This window comes from Panthera pardus, unplaced genomic scaffold, assembly GCF_024362965.1.
Source record: "Panthera pardus isolate Hobbes unplaced genomic scaffold, ASM2436296v1 HiC_scaffold_17, whole genome shotgun sequence".
Taxonomy (NCBI): Eukaryota; Metazoa; Chordata; class Mammalia; order Carnivora; family Felidae; genus Panthera; species Panthera pardus.
The window spans coordinates 5,784,602-5,802,686 of NW_026526732.1; the positions used below are offsets into that span (position 1 = coordinate 5,784,602).

An 18,085-nucleotide genomic window follows, 5' to 3' on the forward strand; every position below is an offset into this window, starting at 1 on the left:
GTCAGCACAGAGCCTGATGCGGGTTTGAACTCATGAACTGTGAGATCGTGACCTGAGCTGAAACCAAGAAGTGGATGCTTAACCAACTGAGCCACCCAGGTGCCTCCTTTTTCTTCTTTTATACGGTGCATAATGATGCTTAGATTTGAGTTGCACATTCTGCTGTGGGACCCAAAGGCATTAACACAGTGTTGTAGTGCCCCCTGCTCCTACTCAAGTGAGGGAAGGCAGATGTGTTGGTGACCATCGTCCATGATGGTCAGGTACAGAAGCAGATGATTATATATGAGAGAAGTTACAGAGGGGCAACTTTTATGATGAAAACTCAGACATAGTAATAGTACTTTCCCCACAGGTTTCCACGAGGATTACCAGAAAACACTCGCTAATCACACACTTCAAAAGTGTTACCTACAACCGAGACTTTGGGGGTGGCTGTTCCTTGATTCTTCCCAGTGTTTAAGTAATTCTGTCTCTCTCTCTCTCTCTCTCTCTCTCTCTCTCTCTCATCTCTATTTCTATCATCTTTATCTCTATCATCTCCATGTCTCTCTCAAGTTAACTAGAGGCTAAATACGATGGATGAACTCAGCACCTCTTTTATGAACCATAATTGAACACTGTTTGCACATGGAATCATTCTATAACTTCATGGATATTCGATGCCACTCTCCAGTAAAACTATGAATTCTGAATCAAAAATATTTAAACAAGCATTTTCCATAAAGTAGAAATGCTGTTACTAAAACTATTAGTTTGTTAGGTCATAAGGGATTCAATTACCAACACCTAGTTTTTAGTGTCCTGGAAGAGTAACCAACTTGTCTAAATGTCCACAGTAAGTCTATTGCCATTCAGCGGTTGTGGAATGGATATTAACTTACTCCATTATGAGCATTCTTACACTTCCACAACTCCAGGTGAAGTCCTTGTAACCAAATATGTCTAATATTGAGTATGTAAGTAGGTCCTACTATTGAAATACAGCTTAAGACTTTCTGAGAATTCCATGATTTGCCTAAGTAACGAGACTTTTAGTAGCAATTTATGAACAATGTAAAAAATAGTGCTTCCAAACAAAGGAGTTGTATGTGGCAGGAACACTCAGTTTTGTTGCTTGATTTTTTTTCTTGTATGTACATACGCAGATCATGTCACAAAATTTTCATGCAGTGTTCCGCTAAATTGCTAACCTATTTACATAGCTGTCAGGAATTAACTTCAAATGTTGACTTATGCTATGCATATAAGAAGTATGGAAATTCAAAGTTAGCAACATAAAAGAAAATTAGAGTCACATCCTTTCAAAGAGGCATAAAAGGAAAATCACACTCTGAATGAACAAATATACATCCACTGTCTGCCAACCGATCACCACAACTTGCTAGTGCCTTTGTTAGGGTAGAGCAGATTCATGTGAGCTCATCAGTGCTTTCCAAAGCTTATAGAATTATTAAAACAAATAAATGTATCAGTACACATGCATTTATAATCAGCACTCACCATCAACTAGATTATCTATTTTTCTATTTTTTTTTAGAAATGAGAGAACATATATTAAAACTTCCCAAGCCACACGTATCATATTTTAACGATATTGCTTTAAAAATTCATCTTAAGCCAATTAATAAAAACTGCAATTTTAACAGAGTACCTAAAGGTAGAATTACTACCAAGAGAAAGGACAAACTCAAAACCTACTAATGCAGTCACAAGACTATTAAAAAAACTTTACAATTTAATTATTGGAAGATTATAGAACTGCTTCAGCGCTTCTGTACTGAGTAAGTAAGCTGTACGTGTGAGGTGTAATAAATGAAATTGTTAATTTTACTGTTTCCCTAGGGAGTAGCAGGGGAAGAGTGGGAGTTACACTATTTAGATCTCCAAATGGATCTTGGTTTATAAGCAATAATAAATCCTAAATGTGTTGCTAATTAACTCTACTTCAAACCACTCCCTTTTTTTTAGGGCTTAAAAGACATTTGACTCCTGGGATCACTCACCATTCATATTCTTAAAGATGTTCAGGATGGGGAGGATTTGACGGTAATAGGGCACCAAAGCTTCACCCACCATCTCAGCTGACACAGCCAGATGTTGGAGGACTTTGAGGGTGACGCAAATGACCTGTCGGTTTCGAAGATTCAAGGCATCTATACGGTAGGAAAGGGAACAAGCCGAAAATAAAAAACATTAATTTCTACAATGTGAAGGTGAGTCGATTCATAGACCACGTCGTTGAAATGTACTCTGTTAGCTGGGTGAAACTTTATTATTAGAGCTTTGAATGATGCACTGTAGCCTTTCATGTTATAAGCAAGATCTTGTTTGTGTGTTTTTTGTTCTTCCTGCTTGTGCTGATTCTTCACCAAGCCCAAGAAAGCTGCTCATCGTCCTTCACAGAAGAGGCTGGTGATGGACAGGTGGCATGGAAGATAAAAGATCAGTTAGTGTCGCTGGGGTTAAAGGGCTCCCATGAAGGTTGACAGACACATTTCTATGCAACAACCCTTTCCAGTTAACAACCGTGCGATTCTTAAAACCATTACCAGGAAACAAACATTTATTTGGGAAGGAAGGACTGGGTGTGGTACGTGTGAGTAGCAACTATCGGCCAGTTAACAAACACTGACAATGTTCCTCACAGAAGTGAACATCAAGTGACTATATTTAGACTCTTAAGAAAGCAGGAAAGAAAAGCAAAAATTTTAAAGCTCAGAACTTTCGAAAGAACCAACACTAAATCAGAGACCAAACAAATACACGATGGTTTTTAGAACAATTCTGAACGCACACTCTGAAAGCTGTACTGCAGAGACAGGATGGGAAAGTTACCTGTTATCCCCTCACACGCGGGGTCTGGAAGGTACCATTTGTTCTAGTGGGGAAGGCCGAGGACCAGGGGCCAGGACACTAATAACTGGCTGTATAAACTTGGCCAACTCCCCTACACTTTCATTCCTTGGTCATAGGAGCCTATTATCTACTTTCTAAAATGACCAAAAGTTCCCAGATTTAAGTAGAAAGCCTGTGTAAGGCATCTATTCTAGAAAGTCAGAGGGGGTGACTGATAAACTGTGATGCTCCCAGACTATTCCAAGAGAAAGTCAAAGGCTCTTATGCGTCACATGTTCTATCTTGTAAGGAGAAGATTGGCTGCAATTAAACTCTGTGCCATTTATGGAGGGACAAAGGAACCAGGCTACCAAAATGGATGACGCCACGGTCAATACACCTGTGATGCAGACCTGACATTATTCTTGAACTCCAGCTCACATTTCCAAAAGCCTGGATCTTCTAGCACCTCAAATTAAGTTTGTTCCAAAGACAAGTGGTCTCCACACTTTATATTTTTGTTCTGTTCCCCATACTGATAATGATACAACCAGATTCCTAGCCTCCAGGGTCAAAGTCTGTTTCTCATCCCTCACACTCCTCATGTTGTAGAGCCATCTTGTTCTGTTTTTGCAATGGCTCTTGAATTTGTGTCCTCATCCCATCCTCACCTCCTCTCCTCTGGTCCTGGGTCTCCATCCTCACCTCTAATCCTCTGGTTCTTGACCTAGGAACTCCTCTATTGGAGCACTGTCACGGCTCTTTCCAGACACCCCTTCTTTTCATCTTTCTCAAATGCCCCAACCTGTCTTTTCACACTGCTGCTGGATTAACCTTCCTAGAGCATATTTGGTCATCTCACTATCTGGTCAAAGAGTTCAGAATCTCTCCCTACCCCTTTTCCTACAAAATAAAGTACAAACTAGCCAGGCACAAGGATCACACCTGGAGTAACTTTGAACCAAACTGAATTATCAATTAAAAATCCAAGAATACAAGGTATCATTGCCATTTCCTCTGGAATTACTAGGAAGTTTAAAAAAGTCAGATGTGGAAACTTTATTGCCTCCAGCAATATAATGGGTATTGGGGCAATAACACTGTAGGATGGCCCCTAACATCTGGTATGGTACAGACTACACTATGGTTTGGTTTAAAAGGACAGACGTTCCTCAAGTTGTAATAGGGTTATGTCCCAATACATCCAGTTGAAAATGTTGCAAGTCAAAAATGCATTTAATACATGTACCCTCCTGAACATCATAGCTTAGTAGGCTAGGTTAATCATGCTCAGAACACTTATATTAGCCCACACTTGGGCAAAACCATCTAACACGAAGTCTATTTTATAATGAAGTGTTAGATTGAATATCTCATGTAATATATACCTTACTGAAAGTGAAAAACAGAATGGTTGTGTGGGTACAGAACTGCGAGTGTACTGGGTGTTTATCCTCACATGGCTGACGGAGAGCTGCGGCTCATTGCCACTGCCCAGAATCATAAGAGAATATTCTACCAGTCGCTCAGGAAGAGATCAAAATTCAAAATTCTGTTTCTACTGAAAGCCGATGGCTTTCCTACCATCTTAAAGTCAAAAAGTCCTAAATCAAACAATTTTTAGTTAAGGACTGTCTGTAAACACAATGTGATGAATGGAGAATGCTCAGCTTTAACTCAGGGAACGAATCTAAATATAACTATGGGATTTGATCGTATGATGGCTCATTACCACAGCATTTAGACACACTGCAGGCCATTCCATATTCTGAAAACAACTAGAAATAGAAGGATATAATTTAGCCTAAAAGTTGTAGTAATAAGATATTCAAAGGCAAAGTGTCAGAGTACTATGGGAAGATAGAAAAGGAGAAGGGAAGGTACAGTATCTCACAGTCAGTAGTGGGGGGTTCTTTTTCTGGTTTTATGCAATCTAAAACTTGTTTTTTAGGTAAATGGGTACTGAACCCTGCCTACTGACCCAGTTCAGTTTAACAAAAGAGAACTAGGAACCTGGAGAAATGTTGAACATTCTTTCAAAAAGTCTGCCAATGAAGCTAAACATGTGTAGGTTCAGAACTTCATAGTGCTGTGTCATAGCTCATATAATAGTACCTAATATATACCAAATATTTGCATATTCCAGGAGTTAAGCAAAGCACTTTACATATATTAGTTTACTTAATCCTCATTCATCAAATACTTATTGAGAATGTGGATGTGCCAGTCACTGATTTAGGAACTGGAGATAGAGAAGTGAGTAAGACAGATATGGCACTCATTCACTTGCATCTTATAATATAGTATGGAAGAAGATAGTGAACAAATACTACAAGTTTGATGAATATTCATAAAAAGTTGGGTATTTAAACAGTGACTCAAAGTGGGCCTCCAGCCCAGTTGAGAGAAAGAAGACTGCGAGACCCAGGGACAGACTCTAGGGTTGAGTGGATGTTATTTAGGTGAAGAGTATTTATTCCAGAAGGGGAAAGAACATGCTAGAAAATGTCTCCTCTCCTCTTAGATAAAGGAGTCCTCCTTGTACAAGATAGACTCTAGCTCATAGGGATAAAGTTCTACTTAGCAATGTGGGAAAAAACTCCAGATATTTTAGAAACTGTCTTCTAAATAGTTTCATCATTGTGTACATATTTTCCTTAAGGTCATTTAGAAGTGGTAGGAAGAAGCATGTGGGTGTGTGTAGATATATATAAATGTAGCACTTTTTCTCAAGCTAAAAGATTCACTAGGTCCCATCTTGCCATATCAACCAAATGGAATCAGATGTTTAAGATCCTGGGTTTCTGCCTTTTCTCTCTACTCATCCATACTTCCCACCCCACTCCTTAAGACGAACTCATAGCCACATCCAAATAAATGTTTTATAAACTGTTTAGTGGAGAAGGATTAGACGTCAAAACAGAACCACATGCGTGTGTTGTGTTTTTCAAGTACAAAATAAATGTATAAATGAGTGCATACAACTCTCATTCCATTTTGGAGATTTTGTTCTTCACCAAGAAAGCCTTTCTGTTGACACTATGAAGTCACAAGTAAGAGAATCTATTAAAGATGTTAGAAGAGAGAGCTATCTGTGCATGGGTACAGCCCATGCTGTACAGCCCATGGACACCAGCCCATGGTCACCAGCCCATCTGGTGACTGCAGAAAAGATTTTTGTAGCCATAGTGGTTACTGAATATTGGCTTATCACAGTGGTCTTCTTTTAGAATATGTATGTCAAAGCTTGCAATAACACCGCTGGGGATATGCTCATTTACTATCAATGTTAGAGTTTGCCATATAGAATATATTGACTAAAGAGTAAAGTTTTTATATATATATGAGTAACAATAACATCAAACTGTTGTTGATTAGGTTTATGCCTGTATGTATAGATAAGTGATCACTTGGAAATAAACTAATAGTGTCTTTCACCATGGATAGTAATAATAGCTATCAGGAAATAATTATTGCATTTTACTGCAACCTTGATTGAATTAACATGGTTGTGATACATGTTATTGGATGGACAATGGCTGACAAGTAATATGTATGAACCGTTACTCTTAATGGCATCTAAAATGGAACTGAATGACCAGGGAATAGTTCTAAAACCTCTGTAGTCACTGTGAAATAAAGGCAGTGTATGCACTATAAAAACCCTTAACTTCATCCAGGAGGGATCTTTTTATGCTGCCCCTTTCCACTTCAGTTCCTCTGTTTTTCTTTCTCATTCTTGAGGAATTAAGATATACTATTAAGTTGGAAGTCTTTTTGTTCTTACTATCCCAATGGAATTAAATAAAAAAGACGGCTTTTTTTAAACAAAGTTCTTTTTCTTTGAAAAAGTATGTTAACAGATATAAAGAATATGATTCTGTAGCTTGAAAGAGAAGGAATGTGTTTATTCTTGTGTTGATGGGCCTGAAAGCTATTGTCAAGACATAAGTGAGAACTTTGAACTCAAGATTTAAGATTTTGAAAAGGGTCTGACATGAGACATCCACTGACATTATAGATCAGCCAGTGGAACCTTTCTATTCAGAAAATTGGATTTCTATTGTACTGCTTACTGCCTTCAAGAATAATCAACAAGACAGAGCTCCCAGATATATAGAAATTGCTGAAGAATAAGGAAAAAAATAATTTAAAGTCAAAGTGGTAAAACTTATTCATCTTAGATGGTTATAAGTTACATGTATGATTTTTCTCAAGCATAAAATCTATTATTGCCATAGTCTGTGCAAAGTCTGAACATTTTCTACTATTAGATATGATTCACTACTGGGAAATCAGGAAAAACGGAAATATTTCTACTTCTTTTAAAACTGGAAACACCAAACAAAATGCAAAAGCCAACAATAAAATCTAAAAAAATATTTTTGACATATGCTATAAATGTTAATATCCTTGATATACAAATAGCTATCACAAACCAATAAAAGAATTTGCTAATTAAAAATGAGCAAAGAATATGCATAGATAATACACAAAATAATAAAACAAATAAATAATATTCCAGAATGTTCAACTTCGTTAGTAATCAAGATAAACACTACTTAATAATTTTGAGTATCATGTAACAAAAAGGTTTTGAAGAGTTAATACTCAGTGTGGACACAGGTTTGGGAAAAGAGGCACTCTCATAGATACCACATTACAAGCCATCACAACCTTTCTATAGCAATATAGTAGTTCCCCCCCCATCTGTGGGGGATATGTTCCAAGACCCCCCCGCCAGTAAATGCTTGAAATAGCAGATAGTACCACATATGCCATGTTTTTTTCTATATGTACATTCTTATCATAAAGTTTAATTTATAAATTTGATACAGTAAGAAATTAAAAATTATAACTAATAGAACAATTATAACAATATACCACAGTAAAAGTTATGTGAATGTGGTCTCTGTCCCTCTCTAAATATCTTATTGTACTATACTCACTCTTCTTGTGATGATGTGAGATGAGAAAATGCCTACATGATGAGATCGAGTGAGGTGAATGGCATAGGCATTGTGACACAGCGTTAGGCAACTACCGACCTTCTGACATATGCCAGAGGAGGATCATCTGTCTCTAGACCGCAGCTGACCACAGGAAACTGAAACCATGGAAAGCGAAACCATGAATACAAGTGCGTGTGTGGGGTGGGGGGGCAGGATGGGGCTACTGTATGCTTATAATTAACCCAGCAATTTCACTTCTGGGCATTTGGTCTAATGTATGCAACAGTGCAGAAAGAGTGATAGGGAAGGATGTGAAGGATAGTATTATTTATAACTAGAAACAATCCAATTGTTTCAAAAACAGTGGATTAAATAAAGTCAGGTGAACCTACATAATGGAAAATTATAGTTACTCAAGTCATCTAATAGAAAAATATTTTTTAAAAATAGGAAAGTGTTTATAAGATACAGGTGAATAAAAAAGTAGCTTATAAAGCATATTTTTACTATGTTCTCATTGTGTAGAACAGAATTATATACTCCACTGCAGTAGAGATGATATTTTCCATAGGTGTATACAGACATAGGGTTTTATTCCATTAAAAAACATAATTTTTAATACTGCTTAAAAATGTCAGTATATTTTGCATATTTACCTAAAATATTATTCTTCATGGTCATAACTTTGCATATTTTAATATAGTGGAATATGGAACTCTCTCCTTATTCTTTCCCAGTATTTTCTTGATTACTCTTAACCATTTATATCTTGAGGCAAACTTTAACATAATTTGGTCAGGTTAAAAAACATGCTTGAGACTGATAATTTCAATAAAAATTTATTGAAATTTTTATTCAATAAATTTAGAGACTAATTTTGGGGGAAATTATCATCTTTACTACTGAATCTTTCCATTAAAAACATGTATCTCTTCAGTTTTCCTTGTTGTATTTAAGCTCCTCAGAAAAGCTTTATGATATTTTTCATTTAGATTCTGCATAATTTGTTAGGTTTACTCAAAGCAATTTTATACTTTGTTACCATTTGTCTAAGAGCATATTATCCCAAAATGCATTCTGAAAATTATTGAGAACACATACATAAAACATATTATTTTCATATATTTATTTACTGGCTAACTTACTGAATTCTCTTATTGGTTCTATTGTTTTTGAGTGAATTCAGTTGGTGTCTGTAAGTAATTATATTACCACAAACATTGCTAAATTGATCTTAGCTTTCTGATATTTATTTTTGGTCATATGACAGAGGCCAGGATTTCTGAAAGAAAATACAGTATTATAATGCTGAGGGCGGACATTTTAGTTTTTGGATCATTCTCATTTATTTTGATATCTTAAATGATTATTTTTATTATATAAAATGTGTACAATATAAAGGGTCATTTGACAATTTTTAAGTGTACAGTTCTGTGGCATTAATAACATTCACAATGTTGTGCAATTATCATCACTATCTATTCCCAAAACTTTTTCAAGTTTCTATTTCCAAACTCTATACCCATTCTGCAGAAACTCTCCAATCTTCTCCTCTCCAGCCCCTGGTGACCTCTCATCTACTTTCTGTCTCTAGGAATTTGCCTATTACAGATGTCTTCATGTATCTGAAGTAATTTTTTGAAGTTAAAATATTTTATAAATATTTAAGCTTGTTTGGCCTAATATATTACTTGAATTAGATTTAAATGGATATAAATTTTTCCGGTCAAGGGGCGCTAGTCATCTAATTCATTAATTTACAGAGTATAACGAATTCACAATGTGTTTTCAAACTAAGTGTAGGTTTCAAAATGGTAGAAATTTTTCCTCTTCCAAAACAGAACTCAATTTTCTCTTTCTTCCTCTGTCCCTCTCCCCTGCTCATGTGCACGTGTGCCCGCGCGCGCGCTCTCTCTCTCTCTCTCTCAAATAAAAAAAAGGAAGAAAGGGGTACCTGGGTGACTCAGTCAGTTGAATGTTCTACTCTTGACTTCAGTTCAGGTCATGATCCTGGAGTCCTGGGATAGAGCCCTGCAATGGGTTCCATGCTCAGCATGGAGCCTGCTTAAGGCTCGCGCTCTCTCTCTCTCTCTCTCTCTCTCTCTCTCTTTCTCTCCCTTTGCCCCTCTCCCCAGCTCAAGCTCTCTCTCTAAAATAAAAAAAAAAAAACCAACTAATTAAAAGTAACAGAACTCAATTGCTAAATAAATATGATATGGCCGGATTTCTCATATTCCTGGATAATTAAGCATCAGAGACTTAGCTCAGCTATTATGAACATCCAGGAAGACTACAATAAGGGTTACAATTTTGTCTTTAATTCATCGTTTTCCAGTAAGCATTCTGTACATAAAAAGCATCAATTTTTCTCTATCCCATACAGAAAGGAATTATCTTTATTTTCTATCAAAGTTTTGTCATTACAAGTGATTAATTTTTTCACTTTTCAATTGGTAAGAATATATTATGACTTTAGGACCACAGCACACAATTTAGTATTTGGTGAGAGCGTTTGGCTTTTCTTTCCCTTAAATACTTAAAGATAGAAAACAATGGTTTTAAAAATAAATGAAAGTATTCATTACTTAAATGGACTTAACAGTAGAGTCACTAGCATGATCAACCTTATACTCACAATTCTGCAGACATAAAAGAAGCTGAATAATGACGTAATTCTGCGCACTGCACCTTCTTGCTGTGGCCAAGGTTGGCTCTGTGCCTGCTTTCACACATACTGAACACCTCCAATGGCGGTAAAGACTAAACTTCCCAATACCCTGCTTTGTCAGAAAGCAGTGCATGGTTTGGCTTTTTGCACCTTGCTCCCCTGCTGGCTCAGCTCAGCCTGAAGGAGCAGGTGACAGATGGAATTATGACCAAGGGAAGGTGTTGGCCAACGCTGACTCCATTCTCCGAATAAGACCAAGTCACAATCTGCTGTGACAAGCAGGCACTACCTCTGAGAATTACTGTTACATTCCCCTCCACTGGTGGAGGGAGGGTTTCTAAATTCACCCAGCTTTAAGGCAGTGGAAGCAGCAGACTATAAGGAAGGACAAAACATACACAGGCTTTCCACAACACTGGCATGCTGAGAGCCATAGCACCAAACAGAAGGCAGATAAACATACCCATTTCTAAGGAGGAGCTGCCCTCTCCACCCCAAAGCAGGAATTTGCAGAGCTACCCCCTGCTGAGCTTGGCATCAATATCTGGTACAGTTCTGGGGTCGATTATTCAAGCAGATTATTTGAGAGCTCCCAAGCAACTAGCAGTGATCACTATGAGCCAGGGGGAGTTCTCTATAATATCAGGCCAAGCTTACTTCATGTATTCTTACCAAGGAGATCATAACAGGACTGTATCAGCGAGACATCTGGCAAGACCTCCCTTGTTTTTCCCTTTTTGATTTTTGTTGTTGTTTTGTTTTAAAAAGAGAGAGAGAGAGTATGAGCAGGGAGAGGGGCAGAGGGAAAGAGAGAATCCCGAGCAGACTCCATGCTCAGCACAGAGACTGATGCCGGGCCCAGTCCTGAGGGATCATGACCTGAGCGGAAATCAAGAGTTGGAAGCCTAACCAACTGAGCCATACGGGTGCCCCTGGCAAGACCACCCTTCTAGGCAAGGTACAGGCAGGCATGGTTGAAGAATTAGGCTTTTTTTTTCTTTTTTCTTTCTTTTTTTTTTTTTCTTGTGTGAACAATTGAATCCAAGCAATATGCCCTGATGATTTTGGTCCCACTGCAATACCATCAAGGTCTATACTTGATCTAATTCATTTTCCGTTTAACATTTTTATTATAACTTGGATGAGAGTTATAGAATTCAAATCTATTAACTTTTCAATGACCCAAAGTTAGGAAGTCTGCAGAGATCTGACCATGAAGGGCCACCATGAAGGTGAAAATAATAATTTGTTCTCACTATCATCTTGATTTGGCGCTGTGCTAAACACTCTACTTATATGATTTGTTAATCCTTACATCATTTCTGGGCAGTAGGTTTTATAATCCCCTGGAGGAAATGAAATAATTAATTTGCCAAAACCATACAGCTAGTTAATCGCAAGCCGGAGTCTGCTTTGCATGAGCTCAAGGCCTGTGCTCAGAGTGGTTAGACCCAACTTCCTCCCAGCATCTCACCAAGTCCTGGTGGAAATGAAGCCAGACTTGGAACCTGTTCAGGAGAGAGGTTCAGAGCTGCACAGCAAACACAGACTTTAACATGGACTTTGGGCAATGAGACTAGATACCTGCTGGGGTCCTGAGCTCAAGCAGCTTGTTCTTCAGGGTCATGGTGGAGCTTAGTTTTCTGGCATCTTCTGAGCCAGCAAGCAACACTCTGTAGTGGGACTATACTTCGACTAGAACTCAGCCCTACATGGAAGGATGAAGACTTACAGATGAAGTTTTAGCCTTGGCAAGTAAAATCTCTTGCCCTAATCAAGACAGACAATGATGATGGTGGTGATGATGATGGTGATGGTAACTATTATACTTACACTAGGTGCTCTGCTAAGAGCTTGAAATGTATTCACTCATTTAATCACTGAAATAACCCATAAGTTGGGTACCATTCTTCTGCCAGTTTCAAAAACTGAGCCCCAACATGGTTAACTTGTCTAAAAGCTGGTAAGTGGCAGAGTTAGGATTTTGACCAAATGGTCTGCCTTCAGAGACTCTGCTCTTAACCATCACATGATATGGAAAATTGAGGACAGCCAATACATGATGAATTCAGTTTGAAAATGTAATATTTCTATTTTTAGCTCTTTATCCCTTTTATTTGACTGTGGGTTTTTTTGTGTGTGTGTTTTTTGGTTTTTGGTTTTTGGTTTTTGGCATGGACAGCTATACGCTCCATTTCCATCACCTCTGCTACCTCTCTCATTTTTGTTTTCCATCTCTCTCATTCATCTTCCCTACTCAAACAGGGCTGGGCCTAATTTCCACTCCCCGTTACAGGTTCAGAAAGAATCTTTCCTCTGGTGAGTGACCAGCTAACTGTTCAAATATTTCTGGGGTTGTCTAACCCCTGCCTCAGAGAGCTATCACCCTGCATCTATGAACACGTTATTTCTGTACAGGAAATTTTGTAGAGTGACATCAGCTTTATATTATGACTTCTTAAATGGGGAATTAAAGATGGTAACTGACAGGTTAAGTGTGAGAGAAATGGGTAGAGAGGAAGGAGGAAAGAACAGTGACCATCCGAGAGTTGGGTATTATAATCCCACCATGATTGCTCGTATTCAACACAACACTTACCACTTGTTAGAAGCCTGCTTTCCACACAACCTCACATAATGATCACAACCCTCTGAGGTATGTATTAAATTCCTTATTTTGGAGATGCAGATTCATCTCATAAGCTCAACGAGTTGGACTAAATTGCACAAAATGGTACAGAGAGCAGCAGAAGCAAAGGCCATGTTCATGGCCTTTCCAGTGGCCATGCTAATTCTCGAAAAGGACAGAAGAAGGTGGTCTTTAGCAACAGCTACTGAAAGTTCACAAGATGGAGGTGACTTCCTCAGAAAATGGCTGTTTTAAGCTATAAGATTCCAGATTCCGTTTCCCTCAATAGCTATGGGTTCTCATTTGGGAATCTGAATTGGTCAGTGTAAGTTAGGTTTGCTGCAGGAACAGGTTAACCCCAAAGTCTCACTGGCTTGGCAGAGAAAAGGAGAATCTCACATGCCCAGTAGACATCCAATTCAGGTTAACACTGGGCACGAAGAGAGATAGAGGGCCACGCATTGTCTCCAAAAAGCTTAGTTTGGAGGGAGCACACACTTCTTCTATTCACAGCCCAACGGCAGTTAGCCCCATGGTTCTGCATAACTGTATAACAGAACTGCTAGGGGCCTGAGAGATATTTGGTGCTCAGTAAATGTATCTGACGTGGAGTTCATGTTCTTTGGGGAAACTGACCCTTCTTCTTTCCTCTAACCTGTACTATGGGCAGCTTGCATGACCTAGGTTAATCCAGGATATCCCACCCCCCTTGACCACAGTTCAAGGCTGAGCATGTGCCCCTCGATGGGATATTCACAGCGAATCTTTAACTTTTACTTTTTCTGGAGATTCAGGGACAATGACACTTTGTCTTTTTACAGGTGTAAGTGAGTAAGCATGTAGTCCCAGGATCTACTGGGCACATTTGGAGGCTAAAAGGGAGCCAGCTTTAAATGACCTTGCATGAAACAAAGCAGAGGGTGACAATGGTGAGCCACCAGATGAAACCTTGCTGGGATTGAGACTCATCTCTGCGATGTTCAGTTATGTAAATTATTAAGCAAACCTGACTGACAATTTGAATTTTTTTTTTTTTTGCATTTTGTAACCAAAATAATCCTAATGGACCCCTTTTCCATATTTTCAGAACAAATTAGCTATTTCCTTCTTAAATTAAAAATCATTACTTTTTTATGGTTATCACTTTAAAAATAATTTACCTGGAAAATTTCGATGTATATAAGTAAAAATTATTAGATCACAAATAAAGAATAATGCATTTCACTTGTGCTTGCTCCTTTCTAATTAAATACAATTCTCAAGACCATTTTTTGTGTTGTGATATGAACTCTCATGCTTTATCCTTAACTGGTATATTTTTTTCCCATTGAGTATTCTTTAACGAGAGTATTTTGCTTTGTCAAATGTTATTGTTGCTTGAATGTTAAGTGGCTTTGGCTGTGTCTGTGCATGTTTATCCTTTATAGCTGGGTGACCTCAACTCATTAGAGCTCTCCTAATGAGGCCACTGTCCTATGTGGTGTCTATTTGTAGATCTGTGATATTTCTGTAATTCTTCAGCCGCTGGAGTCACCTTGCCTTCTAGTAGACCATCTCACAAATGTACGTTACTACTCATAAACAAAAAGAATCACCCGAAAGAATGTAAGATGAATAAACAAAAAATTGATCTCTCCACTTAAATAATTTCCCTAGCCGATGCAAAGCATTATGTCATTATACTCTTTATTCGCTGCTTCATATTAGGGATTCTTACACAATAGTTTTCGTATTATACACATTATGGTGGCAAGCCTAAATGGCCACTTCACAGTTTTGATTATGACACCTATACAAATTTTAGTGTGGACGGCAGTTATGTACCTGATTAAATTAATTTTGCCAATATTTTGATGTATCGACTATGTACTAGCAAGCCCATTAGATGCTGTTGGGAATATGTTACTTTCTAACATTATGTTCTAAGTGACTGCAAGAAAGGAAGATAGAAAGTTCTGTGGGGGAGGGAAGGTGGGGTGGGGAGAGGGCTGGAGTTTAGGGTAGGCAAGGAGAGGAGAAACAGAAGAGCTTCCATAGAACAATTCTATTAGAGCTGGGCTTTGAAGGTCCCTTACCATTGAGGCATTTGGGGATGGGAGAGTGGGATTCTCTGAAGAAAGCAAAGGTACAGGATAAGAAGTTTTACAGCACATCTGCTTTGGCTATAACACAGGGCATACAAAGGGAAGTGCAGTTGACCTTTGAACTACACGACTACATGGATCCACTTATATGCAGATTTTTTTCAATAAATACAGTACAGTACTATAAATATACTTTCTCTTCCTTATGATTTTCTTAACGACATTTCCCCTAGCTTACTTTATTGTAAGAATTCAGTATATAATACGCATAGCATATAAAATATGTGTTAATCACCTGTTTATGCTATCCCTAAGGCTCCCAGGCAACCATAGACTATTAATAGTTAAGTTTTGGGGGAGTCAAAAGTTTCTAGTGTTGAAAGACCTATGACTCTAAATTGAAATTTCCCAGGACAATGAATGAACACATAGCTGCATGAATGCATATCAACATGAAATTTGACATCACCATGTGGAGAGTATCCAGAAAGCTTTCAGAGATTGGGAGATAGAGGCCACAGGCAAATGACTGAAAACCCCAATGGCATCAAGATGTTCAAAGCAAGGTAAGAACTTGGGAGGCAACAGAGACGTGACCTCAAAATTCGGAATGGACATTATTTTCAACATAGCCAAACTAATAATCAAGTGTGATGGAAGGATTTCCAGATAATAAGGACTAAAACTATACCTTTCATACACTTCCAGGAAACTACTGGAACGTGTGCACTATAAAAATGATGAGGAAAACAAGACACACAGCTAGGGAAAAAGAGGGTAAACCTGAGAGAGGAGTAACAACGTCTCAGGTCACCAGATTGGAGCAGAAAGATGGAGGGTGGAAGGACCAAAGTCTCCAGAAAAAGAAAATTGATGGGTTACCTGATGTTCTGAACATTTGGAAAACAACATTCATTTGCTAGATCTTGAAGTGTTTGAAAAAAAATAGTAAGTATATACAAATCAAGCAAACCACAGGAAAGACAATGATCACTGCTAAGAGAGACAGGCTGTCTAAGGAAAGAAATGTAACCGTAGATGTGTGATTCGCGACAAACAAGACTGGTGTGATCACAGTAGTGTAACAGCTGATTATGGATCTGACCAAAATAGTGACATGACTGTATCATAAAGATGGTGGGGGGAAGAAGATAAGCTTGTGGAAGAGAGTTAAATGTTTAGAAATTGAGATATAATTGACATACAATGTTCGTTTCAGGTGTACAGTGTAATGATTTGGTGATTATATAAATTGCAAAATGATCCCTACAACAAGCCTAATTAACATGTCACCACATATAGTTACAAACATTGTTTTCCTGTGATGAGTGCTTTTAACACCTACTGTCTTAGCAACTTTTAAATGCCAACACAATATTCTTAACTACAGTCACCATGCTGTACATAACATCCCCCATGACTTCTTTGTTTTACAACTGGAAGTGTGTACCTTTTGACCACTTTCACCCATTTCTCCCACCCCCAACACCCAACCTCTGGCAACCACCAATCTGTTCTTTGTATCTATGAACTTGTTTTTCGTTTTGTTTTGTTTTCGTTTCTTGAGATTGCACATATAAGTGAGATCATATGGTGTTTGTATTTCTCTGACTTATTTCATGTAGCATAATGCCCTTGAGGTCCACCCATGTCGTCCAAAAATTGTAAGATGTCCTCATTTTTTTATGGCTGAGTAACATCCCATAATATATATACCACAGTTTCTTTATCTGTTTACCTATCAACGGGCACTTAGGTTGTTTCTGTATCTGGCCATTGTAAATAATGCCGCAGTGAACATGGAGGTACACATACCTTTTTGAGTTAGTGTTTTTGTTTCTTCGGATAAATACACAGAAGTAGAATTGCGAGATCATATGTTAGTTCTTTTTTACATTTTTTGAGGAACCTCCATACTGTTTTCCACAGCGACGGCACCATTTTATACTCCCACTAACAGTGCAAGAGGGTTGTGCTTTTCTCCATATCCTCGCCAACACCTGTTGTCTCTTGTCTTTTTGATAGCCGTCATTCTAACAGATGTGAGGTGACAGCTCATTGTGGTTTTGATTTGTATTTCCCTGATGTTAAGTGATGTTGAGCATCTTTTCATGTGCCTGTCGGCCATCTGTATGTCTTCTTTGGAAAAATGTCTATTCAAATCCTCTGGCCATTTTTAAAAATTGGATCTGTTTTTTGTTATTGAGTTGTATGAGTTCTTTATATATTTTGGATATTAACCCCTTATCAGATACATGATTTGCAAATATTTTCTTTCATTCGGGAGGTTGCCTTTTCATCGTATTTATTTGGCTTTTGTTGTGAGAGCTAGCTTCTGATCATTACTTGGTAACTGGCAGTCCCACTAAAATCATATGGTTGGGAACAATCAGACAGTGGGGACAATCTCTCAAGGAAGTTCCCAGACCAAGACATATTTTTTTTTGTGATTAATAACTATTTCTCTCATTTATCTGTAGTCATAACAGACTATTTGGGTTTCCTTTTGTCATCCTACTTTTTTCATTTTTTACATGCTACCTTGGCTTTTTTTAAGTTATTGCCTTAGCTTCATTTTTCATTTTTCTTTCCCTAGTACTTCATATGATAACCACCTATTTTAGCCCACTAGTGATTCCTTTTAAGGCCTAAAAACTTGAAGCTATATTTTTCTAATTATTCATAGCATGAATGAAGCAACATCTCTCGATTTCCTAAATGTAAGATGGAAAATGATCATTCATCTGTTTCCACCAACTCATCCCTTACCTTGTTCTCATTCCCGGCATCTTCTGGGAGGATCTGGTGTGTCAAGCGTAGTCTTGGCCCTGGTCAGCTTTGCCCTGACCCTGCAGCAGCAGCAGACACTGGGGGCTTGTTAGAAATCCAGTTCTCAGATCCATCTCACAGCTGC

At 38.0% G+C, this 18,085-nt stretch overlaps 1 protein-coding gene across 1 annotated transcript in view; it reads right to left on the minus strand.

Moving 5' to 3' along the window:
• PACRG (parkin coregulated) overlaps positions 1-18,085 on the minus strand; it is a 504,833-nt gene that overhangs the window by 204,876 nt on the left and 281,872 nt on the right. The window contains exon 4 of the mRNA XM_019412862.2: positions 2,007-2,156. Coding sequence (XP_019268407.1) covers positions 2,007-2,156 — 150 coding nt within the window. The remainder of the gene's footprint in view (positions 1-2,006; positions 2,157-18,085) is intronic.